Consider the following 11,625-nt stretch of genomic DNA (forward strand, 5'->3'; position numbering starts at 1 on the left):
GTGCGTTGTTAATGATATTATTTTTTATTGTTGTAATCGTAGGCATGCGAATATACGGCCACCAGATGGTAAGTAATCACCGTCGCTCATAGATATCAGCAGTCAGCAATGCCTGAGCCCAAGCAGTTGCTAAGTGTTAAGAATTGTCTTCAGATCTCGTTTGAATAAGGATACGTCAAAGCGCCGGGGAAACATCGTAAAAATGTTAGAGAAAAAGTTAGATATATATATCGAAATATTTATTACCTTTACCTATTAAATCAGTAGATTATTCATGCGTATGGATTTAAAGTTGTTTATTGATGTATTTTTTTTAATATGATCCGATAATTATATAAAACTCACAGATACTACCAGTGTCCGTTTGGATAGATTAGCAGCCAGTCCAATTGATTACCATGTTCATAAATAATAGGCTTGGCTTTAAACTAGGATTACCTGTACCACAGGAACTAAAGTTTTTAATGCAATAACATATATATTGAACGCCCAGACGAAGAGCAAATCGGTTCTTCACTCGAATGCTTTGTCGAAGCGTGAATCGAACTAAGGACTTTCTGCCCAGCAGTCAAGGGCGTTAGTTACTGCGCCGCCGAATCAAAGTTGGATCAGCTTAATAGATTAACACGCGATTATAGATGGTACTCGCCGCTGGCATAAGCCCCCAGGTTATCAGCATAGGTAGGAATAAAAGTTGGTAAACTGAATAACTAATGTCACTTATTAGGGATACACATGTCCTTAGGTACAAGCTATAGCGTTATTAGTCTTTTTATGTAACATTAAGCGATCTAACCGGAACCGGAAGCGGAAAACAGGTCGTTAGGTTATTTAAAAAATAAAATACATTTACATAAACCTAACACAGTATGCATTGTAATTATTGTATTTTTTTTGCTATGTTTACTAAAATTTTATGAATTATACTTTTTTGAATACAATTAAAAGTACATTTTATGAAAACACATTATATAAAAAATAAATTGTCGCTGGTGGTGGTGTCTACGACCCAAGACACTAGTAGCTACGACTGTCGACAGGGAAGTTTCCTGACAATACGCGCTGAAACGAGGATAGCTACTTTCTGTACCAGGCCCCTTACCTAGCTGTATAACGAAAGTTTCTTAAGGTTTTGGTCGAAACTTTCCGCTATAAAACCGTGTACCAACACAACTATTGGAACAATGATAGTTGAATCAACATGCCACATGGCGGTAGCCTCGTGGGCGATGTTTCAATATTTTATTAAACTGTCCTTTTCTATCATCACGAGGAGTGGTGATATCAACCAACACTGCGCAGACCTATCTATTATCGCAATACCAGTGTTATTGGCAATAATAGACCTATCCGTGATAATACATGGTCTACATCAGGCCCTGCCAGAGCCCGGTAGAACCTACTATGTAACTTCATGCTCTTCCATACGGCTATGCGGTCCGACATACTTACCACCTCCGGCCTCTTCCAATTCCCGTTAGCCAATCACATTATAAATGCTAGCAATAAATGAATTCTAGAAATGGATAAAACCCGGTCCGTTTGATGTTGTTACCAGGGCCCACAGACCTTGCCGCCACCCTTCAGACATGAAGTCCAAGTATACAATTCTACATATCTCTCTCTCTCTCTCTAAATATTCTTTGTATTCGTTTGTAAAATATAAAGGTAAAATATTTTCAGAGCAAACAAAGCCGCCTTCGCTCAAAACATGTTTCGTCGAATCCTCTCGATTCGCTCTCGGTGCTTTTAGACTCCTCATGCACCAATCACTGTCCTCGTCAAACTCGTCGATTACGACGAAGAGTTCGAGGTGAGAACTAGCCCATAGACATAACCCCTGAGTTTCTCGCAGGATCTTCCTAGTGGATCGCGATTCTGATCCGGTGGTAGATTTAACGAAGCTCTACTCTTGTTAGGGCTAGTGTTATCAACTATCTCAGGTTAAGTGCGTGAGCTCACCTAACGGTCCACGCGCAGCTGAAATAGCTTTTTACGGTTCCAGCCAGGTAGGAAAAAATCCTGCGTTTTACCCCATTTTTAAGTTCATTTTTAGGAAATACTATTAAATACTACCCTTCAAATCGAAATGCGTGATTGTTTAGAAGCAGAATAATCAGAATAGGTGTTTAAGATAAAACCATAAGAACAACAATTAGAGACTTGGAAAAGAATAAGAAATAAGCGATGATATCTAAATAATACCTTGCTAACAGCTGAATGATAAACGTTGCTGTAAGAGATTCTGGAAGGAAAAGTTTCGACTCGATTGCTCTAAAGTGTACACAGAAACAGGCATTTGACATAAAACTGATATCGCATAAGTCAGATCTAAAATAATTAGGACGAAATGTGTCTATTACTTTCTACGTGTCTATTTACGTGCCTACGTTCTATGCGCCTGTTCTAAGTTCTGCTGTTGTGAGAACCTTAATTGGATATCAGAATATTTGGATAATATGATTGGATTTCACATTTTTTTTTTATTTTTTTATTGCCCTTGTAGGCAGACGAGCATACGGCCCACCTGATGGTGAGTGGTTACCGTCGCCCATGGACTTCAGCAATGCCAGGGGCAGAGCCAAGCCGCTGTCTACCTAAATTTATTTTAAGGAATCATTAGATATTTACATTTTAAACTCGCACACATGCGACTGCGTTGACAACATTGTATTCAATTTGTTAATTTAAGAAAACAAATGAATTTGTTAATTTAGAAAATAAAACGTTTGGTGAAATTTTGAGAATTTGTAGTTAAACAATTTGAAACATTTTAACTAGTAACAGAAGGTTAAATTAAAATATATTTTATAGGTACCTACCTACAAGCATACACATTGTCAACACAATATATTACATTAAATCAAATATTTATCAGACTCCTATACAAACTCGTTAAATAATTTTCCATTCAAATCGGACAATGGTTTCTTGAGGGTCGGAATCGTTGAGAAAAAGAAATACCTTGTTCATAATCTTTACAAAAGAAAAAAGGCGCACTCACACATACAGTTCTGGGACGCACACATGCGTGATTTTCCTGCACACAACAGTGATCACGATTATGTGAAACGCGCGGTGCGGGGCGCAGCCGCAGCGAGTTCCCCGCATTTCATTCTCGTCGGCAGATGGCGGATGCAGTGGACGCTTGCTGTCAGTCGTGCATAGACAACTCAACGAGTGCAGTGTGCTCTCGATTCTCTCGCAGCTCCATTTTGTGTATAACTTTTCGAACGGGACATTGAGTGTTTGTGTTTTGAACGATCGCCATACACAATTTACAAAGTTTGAAGGTGTGTTTGACTTTTCACTTTCGACATGCTCGTCGAGGGATCGATGCGATATCTCTGGCGCCCGTAGAAACCGCGCCTCCGTCATGAGCGAGTGATCGTCGATGTAAAAAAGTGAACACAGGAAACATGTCCGGGCGGATCGTCAACGCCGATGCGAGCAAAGGATTCCTGTTCGAAATTCGAATGCGGTCATGTCATCGCCTTTCGGATTTCTCATAAGTCACCGTCCAATGTCAAAATCGTGCACGTACCGCGAGCGCCGACCCTCCGGATCGTGCGGAAAATGCAATCGTTGGTAGTTTGGTGGGCGGTAGTGTCAGCCGCCTGGGCGCTGGCGGGCGCGTGCTCCAGCTCCATCTCCAAGCGGCCCGCGAGGCCTGCTCGACCGCAGCGCCCGCAGCCGCAGCCCCAACCGCAGCCGCGTATCAACGTCACTTTCCCGACGTTTAAGTGCGAGCCCGAGTACTCTCAGTACTACTGTCTTAATGGTGGAGTCTGCTTTACCGTTGTGATATCGGAGAGCCCGATTTATAACTGTGAGTGTCAAAGCGGGTATGTGGGCCCGCGGTGCGAGTTCAAGGACCTGGACAACTCGTATGTGTTGAGCGGCCGACAGCTGATGATGGAGACTGCGTCCATCGCGGGCGGTGCGACAGTGGCGGTCTTCCTGGCAATCCTTGTGTGTCTCGGAGCGTGGGTGCGGCTGCAGCGCCGCGACAAGTCTCCTGCGGCTGCGGAGCGCGGACAGGTGACGTTAGTGGCAGTGGCTGGTCCTGGCGGTCGCGTTTCGCACCAGCCGCACTAGTCGCCCTGTAGATTACCTAGTGATAAGATATGTGCTCAGAACTGAGGATGTAAAAATTTATGTGATAATTATTTTACGAAGCTTATAATTTATTATGAAGAAATTTCTTTTGTATATACGGACTGCCCGGTTCCATCGCAAAGTCGTAAATTTCAGTCTCCCATAGTGTAAATTTGTGAAATGTGACCAGTGGTTGGATCAGTGTATCAGATATGTGCAAAGATGACTGCATAGCTGCTCGCTTCAAATAGATCTGTTATGATATTGTGTTGTTGTTTGTGATGTATATCTCTATACTCGAGAAAAGCTTTCTGGTGTAAAAAAGTTAATGTTAACCATCTGTACATGTATGATGAGAACTGTTAACCCAATCATTGATTTCTTTAAGTCAGAAAGGTGTTTGCCAGCTGAGATTCCAGTGGCTCTCAGCTTTGCATTCTTGTTATTTGTTACAGTCCCAGAATGGGACCATGCGGGGCAGCTCCAAATTACTTTCACTATGCTTCAAGAACACAAATCAAAAGTTGATTGAATATTAGGTCTGGTATATACACAGAAAAATAATAAAGTAATGAAATGTGTACAGATAATATGGGACGGCAAGTAGTGCGATGGTTCCTAGCTGAAGGGCCGAGTGCCCGCACATTCCATCTCACTGATAGTTATGTTACTGGTGTCAGTATTATTTTGTAATGCGAGTCTTGAGCTGGCAACTTTAATTTGTAATTTATACCTGTTTATCCTGCGAGGATAGTGCTGTATTATATTTGTTTAAAGTCTGAGAATGTGCCGTCATGAGGAAGGCTTCTTTTTGTAAATATAGCCCATGTAGGTATTTATTAGATATTTATGAAGGTTTATTTATTGACTGCTTTATTTAGTTAATATCCATTGACCGAAAGGTCACAGGAGTGCCCAACTAATAGATGAGTGGTTCTCTTGTAATCTCCTGCTGTGTGACCTCTCGTCTATTCAAAATTTTGTGAATCTCAATTATTCTTTGTTTTTGAACATTCACATAACATTGGATGGTGTAAAAAGTTCCTCTGCGGTGTGAGCTGTCCTAAATTAATTTTCTCTCTGTTTGCATAGCCGCTACATTTATTGAACAGTTTCTATTAAATAAATCACTAATTTATTTATTATGTAAAAAAATGTAAATAATATTGTATGTTCCAGAGTAATCATTGTGACTGAAGTTATCTTGAATAAATTATAATAATATAATAGAAACTGTAAAATGTGTGGTGGCATGTTGTTGTGTTGCTCTCTGTTACTTGTACAGACCGCTCATCCCCGAGAGGTGCAAACAAAAAAATAGTAAATGTTGTAACAAGTTGTGAGTTGACAAACAATCGTTTAGATGTTGATAGCAAATGCACAGTTTTATTTTCGACCTGCCGTACCTCATGTGTGGGAATTTAATTAATTGACGTTTGTAATGTGCAGTAGCCGTTGTTGCGAACGTCTGACAAGTTAACTCACTGCTGCTGGTTGGAACGCGCGTACCGGGCGCACTACGTGTATTGCGCTGTGGATAACGATTCCCCTGAGATTGTTTATATGAACATTCCAAAGTATTTGTATATTACCTACAACGCTAATAATTTCGAAGTATCTGTTAAGACGCTACATTGTTAATTATACAGTTTTCTATTGATCATTAAATTTGTTAAAAGAAAATTATACGAAACTAAATCCTTAAAAATTTCTTTCATTGTTCAATCCATCTTCGTATGTTATTGTTGGTTTTGTATATGCGAAGGGTAGCCGCTCGTGTTCGCTGGTAGCGGCCGCACCTAACGCTAATTGTTATAATCTTGAACTAGTTTGAATTCGAGCGATATCAAGCAATACCGAGCAAGACCCTGATAATATCGTAAGGTAATTGTACCAGCGGCGCTGCTCCTCGACGGGTTGTGCAACCGTCTGAAGAGCGGTAGCGGGCCAGGGCATAGTGGCGAGAGTCTCCCACTTTTTGTAAAGTTTTTCATACACTTGTACAATCGACACCTGCTTGATATAATCGTCCGGCGGCGCATGAGTACGGCGCGCTGTGAAATCGAGTAATTCTCCGCAACGCTCGAAGGAGACCGCCGACGGGACGCTGCGAGAAAAGGAAGGTTTTGTTTCATCACGTTTAAAAATTCGGAAAAAAGAATACGTGACCCGATTCGTGCGCCATAAAGGGCTCGTTGGAAGGTTCGTCCGAGAGCCGGCGGTCCATTGAGTGCCTCTGGGAGCATAATTTTTATGAATAGCTGCGGGGACCGGTCCGCCACCGGCGACGCCGTGCATAGAGTTCATTGAATGAGAGCCCGTTCGTTTGTTGACATTCCCCGAAAACCTGCCCCGGCCCGGAATAGCCGCGTATCACGAGCCCCCGATGGATGGACAACGACCGAAATAGACGCCGCTCCCAACAGATTAAATGCCGTTTTCGGCGTTCAATACCATCGGCCTATTTTTTGTTTTGAAAACTTAAAGACTTCTTGCAACTCGGCCACTGAGACAGGCTACAGTTCGAATTGTTGATGTTTGCCTCAATTCTGATTGTTAGCCCACGTTTTAAAATTTAAACGAAAGTAATTTTATAAAGCCTAAATAGTGCTTCTTAGTTGTAATAATAAGAACAAGTGATTGCTTAGAACAGGTTAGCTTGAGCATGTCAGCACTAACAATCGAATCTTAATAAAACGATATAGATAAAGGATAAATGTGTTGCGGAGTACTTGTTGAAGTAACGACATGCCCGCGCATAAATTTTTAAGACAAAATGCAATAATGCAGGTAAAGGATTAATATAATATAAGTTATAAAAATATAACGAAACAAATAATTAGTATTGTGGAGTATCTAGAGTAGCGTGTCGCGCTATTTTCTCTCTGATTCTATGCATTTAACGTGAACCATAGTAAATTAAACAAAGCCAGACGGCGGACGTCTGCTAAACGCTGAATGAAAACATTAATCCGAAGCAAAGCGAGACAATCGTCGAATATATCCACTAGGCTGACGGTTGTATTGTGACCAGCGCAGCATGACCTGTCGCGCCTCCCCCGAGCTGCACATGTACAGAGGAGCGCGGGAGGCGGGCGGGCAGCTTGCCGGTCTCACGGCTGGTGGTGCGGGAGACGGTGCGTCGCTCTGCCCACGCCGAGTTCGTTTATGGCCAGCGGGCCGGTGGGCAATGCTGCCAATTAACGTGCCTACGTGCTCCGGCCCACTTATCATTTACCTTGCCTCGCGAAAATCTTCCTGCGACATGTAAGGTACCGTGTCTCGACGTCGCCGTATTTGATTTTCTTTTTGCAACTGTCATTGACCATTCAACATCCAAATAGAATAGTTTCAATCAAACTCATTAATCAATTCCGCGCTTTACACCGTAGTTATCCCTAGATAATTATAACGATCTATACTTAGATCTTTTTTGTTTTTCCTACCTAAGCTGATGGTCTAGAGAGACCATGTCAGCGTCACCAGGCTAGTAGGTGAGCTCACGGGGCTCACACCTAACGATGTTGCTAACACGAACCCTAGCAAGAGCCGTGCTTCGCAGAATCTACCACCGGATCGGAAATGCGACCGACTGAGAAGATTCGGCGAGAAACTCAATGGGCTGTGTCTGTGGGTTAATTTACTCGTCGAGCCCTTCGTCGCAAGCGACGGGTTCGACGAGAACGATGACCGGTGCTTGGTGTACCTAAACCCGAGATGACGTGTTTTGGGCGACGTCGACTATTTACCATTTGGTCCGCAGGATTGGCAATGTAGTTACCCGCGGCCACGATGAGAGGGTTCTCGTGTCGTGCCGCTTTATCGAAATGGAGTACTTAGATCATCTTCCCATACGTCTGCGCAGAGACAACAACGCAATTTATTTTGCATCATGACATGCAACGTATTATTTTGCTTACTTACGTTCTATGAAGGTATATGATGAGACCGGATACAATAAGATACGGGCTCATCCCACCAGGAACGGTATGATGACCGGTGCTCGGAAGTGAAAAATCTTGTATTAGAAAACAGAACTCAAAGTGTTGAGACATTATTTACATTTGAGTAGACTGAAATCTGTGATACGAGTATTACATATTGTGGAAACCTAAATAGATATCACAATCTAATAAACTTAATTAACTATAATTATCATCTGTTTCGATTCCAGAATTGGTTACTTCGCATTGAATTATTATAATTTAAACATATTTTTCCGTTAATTTTGAGAAATATATCTACTGCGTTGTGTCCACATCCCACGACAGCTACATTATGTCAATTATTTATATATAACGCGCTTATTGATTGCTCCTAATTAGTGCCTTATTTGATTTCGACATTAGGATCATCGTCCGTAGGCAGCAAGCAAGCATTATGCAATTTTAATAACCATACTCAAGACAATTTTACTTAAATTATTTAAAAGAATCTTCTTCGTATGGATTATGTAATTTTATGTAAGTGTATTTGGCTTTAATTTATTTATTTATTCACATAACGAGTGTTACAATAAAACAGATGAAGCCATTTTATCTTGATATTCAATCGTTCTAAACATTCATTGTTCTACTGTGCTCGATGTATCACTTGTAAGCCCGGTAAATTATTGTGTTAGCACACTGCTTATATAATTAAATTTAATTTATTTAAGAAATTCTTGATTTATTTTTTAAATATGAAGTTCTGTTTGTAATTAATTGGGATAAAATTATGTTTGGTACGGAATAAACATGTAAGTTGTCTTGTAATTGAGGGTTGATCGCTTCCTGTAGACATTCGCACCCGGGCGACAATAAGCGGAGCACTTACATACACCAGTTCGCTTGTTGCTGTCACAGCCTGGAACATATTGACTTGTGGTGCCCAACACATTGTCTACGTCATAATAGAAACCAGCGCACGTAGGTACGTAAGCGTGTACGTCCGTGTATCGGTCTTAAAATTAATGCTCATAAAATTATATCAGTTTCGTTGTAACGGAAGTCCGATGATTTCTCTATAACGACCATAAGTTTTAGTAGTCGCGATTAATAAGGCGGGTAGGTAATGTCTGTTGTACTGCACGCAATGTGGGTTATGTGGGCTGCCTTGCATCTTGTATTATTTGAATCCCGCACTAAGAGATCTAAACATAATAGTCATACGAACCGAGTTCACTTGTATTGGACTTAACAATTTACTTTTTGTTATTAATCTAACATGATTGGTATCGTGACTGACACGACGCTGTTCATAACTGTACATAACTATAAATAAACTTCAACAGATATTAGTACATACTTATATCCACATTTATGCTTAAAACTATTTAATTTATTGCATTATATAATTGCTTCAGGCTTCTCTTCACATACCCAGAAATAAGAGTTTCTGTCTATATTTTCTTGTTTTTCTTAATGATATATTGAAATTTTTTTTTTAAACTGAGTATGGACATCTGGCCTGATCTATTAATTACTTGACCAGAATGTAAGTTTCTAAGGTAAATAGTTGATTTAAACAGTATGCTGTGAGCATCGTTAAGAACTGGAGGAGGACGTTCGTCCTTGAAGCACACCCAAGGTTTTTTTTAAAATTGTTACCAGTTTTTTTTTCCTACCAAAGCTGGATAGCCGTGAGAGGCTATTTCAGCGTAACCTTAACTAGTAGGTGAGCTTACGGGGCTCAAACCTGATGACGTTGCTAACACGAACCCTAGCAAGAATCGTGCTTCGCAGAATCTACCATTGGATCGGAAACGCGACCCACTGAGAAGATCCGGCCAGAAACTCAGTGGGCTGTATCTGTGGGTTAATTTACTTGTCGAGCCTTTCGTCGCAAGCGATGGGTTCGACAAGAACGATGACGGTGCTTGAGGTACCTAAAAGCACCGTTAGTGGATCGGGAGGAAATTACCAGAATCCCTAAGCCTGCTCCTACCGTTAGAGCTGAAGGCATCTTATAATAAGAGTCAGGAGGCAGGGGGTCGCTGTGCGGCTCCCGCTCGTGCTCATCTGATGGGATTCCTAACGCTGTGGACATTGTGATCCACTGATTTTGTTTTTGTTTATTTTTAGTGATGAAAATAAATGTCTGAAGTCTTTTAAATCTAAATTTTATTGCTGAACAGATATGTTTTTTAATATTAATAACTATAAGATTCTGTGACGCTGTCCTGCTTCTTGCCGCCGCGAACATTCATTCCGGCGTGAAGGCTAATTCTAAAGCAATCTCAGTTGCACCATGCCCTCATTTTTCAATGGCATTTTAAGATAACTTGAAATACCGCCACCCTGCCTATTTCTGCCGTGAAGCAGTAATGCGTTTCGGTTTGAAGGGTGGGGCAGCCTTTGGCATACTTGAGGCTTTAGAACTTATATCTCAAAGTGGGTGGCGCATTTACGTTGTAGATGTCTATGGGCTCCAGTAATCACTTAACACCAGGGGGGCTGTGAGATCGTCCACACATCAGAGCAATGGAAAAAAAAATTACACATAATCGGGTTGTTTTATAAATTCGAAATTATGCGAAAATGACATGATATTAAATTGATAATTAGGTGGCTCTTATCGGTATCGGTATTGATCTAATCGTATCGATTTAATGTTAGATAGGGCACCTGTGACCGTGCTCTGTCAGCGTATCAGAAGCCCATCTTCCAGTCGAGCGCCGCTTCCTGCGGCAGATGGTGGCACGTGCGCCCGCCATTGTGCAGAAAAACAAAACAAAAGAACTGCGCGTCATAGACTCAATATGTGGTCCCGTTCTTGTAACCACACACACTACACTACCTACATCATACGAACATTAATTAAGAATAATAACAAAGATTGAACTTTGTTCTGGTGTATGAAATATCCATTTATTATATAAATTTTATTAAGTACTAGCTGACCCGTTAGACTTCGTAGTGCCTCAATCGATAAATAAAAGACCTAAACTTTTGTATAAAATAAAACTAAAACAAACAAAAGGAATCCGTCCTACGGGGGACACACCAAAGGAAAAACAAAATTGTTATTTTTTTTAATTCCGAGCATTTTCATATTTATCTACCTTTTAAACCTTCTCTGGACTTCCTCTGGACTTCTGGACAAATAATTCAAGACCAAAATTAGCCAAATCGGTCCAGCCGTTCTTGAGTTTTAGCGAGACTAACGAACAGCAATTCGTTTTTATTTAAATAGAAGAAGAAGATTGAAGTATTATATACTACTATACTTTATATATAGTATAGGCATATATAAGAAATCGCAACAACACTGGAGCCGCGCTAATGGTAATTTCCAGAATTCTTGCTGATGCAACTTCTGAGCATCAAAATTCTAAGCGTCGGTTTACGAACGAAACAGCCCGCTGAAGCGTCTCGCCTTTGCAACTGAACACAATTATTACTATCTGATATCGAATTAATATAATTGCTTCAAGTTTTTCTCGTCACTAAGTATGAAAATCATTCATAACTAGATCACAGATATAATTTATAATTGCACAATGTTTAAATATAATTCGCATATAATGTGACATGTCTGAAAATCCCG

The 11,625-nt window shown here is 40.7% G+C and overlaps 1 protein-coding gene across 1 annotated transcript; it reads left to right on the forward strand.

Moving 5' to 3' along the window:
* Nucleotides 1-2,734: 2,734 nt before the first annotated feature.
* Nucleotides 2,735-5,806, forward strand: LOC101745956 (pro-epidermal growth factor). Its single transcript, XM_004926152.4, has one exon. The coding sequence runs from the start codon at nucleotides 3,445-3,447 to the stop codon at nucleotides 4,096-4,098; it is 654 nt and encodes a 217-aa protein (XP_004926209.1). The 5' UTR covers nucleotides 2,735-3,444; the 3' UTR covers nucleotides 4,099-5,806.
* The last annotated feature ends 5,819 nt before the right edge of the window (nucleotides 5,807-11,625 follow it).

Source organism: Bombyx mori, chromosome 19 (assembly GCF_030269925.1).
Source record: "Bombyx mori chromosome 19, ASM3026992v2".
Lineage (NCBI taxonomy): Eukaryota > Metazoa > Arthropoda > Insecta > Lepidoptera > Bombycidae > Bombyx > Bombyx mori.

Excerpts from the sequence above, each read along its gene's own strand:
- LOC101745956 (XM_004926152.4), top strand. The coding sequence starts at position 3,445 with ATGCGAGCAAAGGATTCCTGTTCGAAATTCGAATGCGGTCATGTCATC.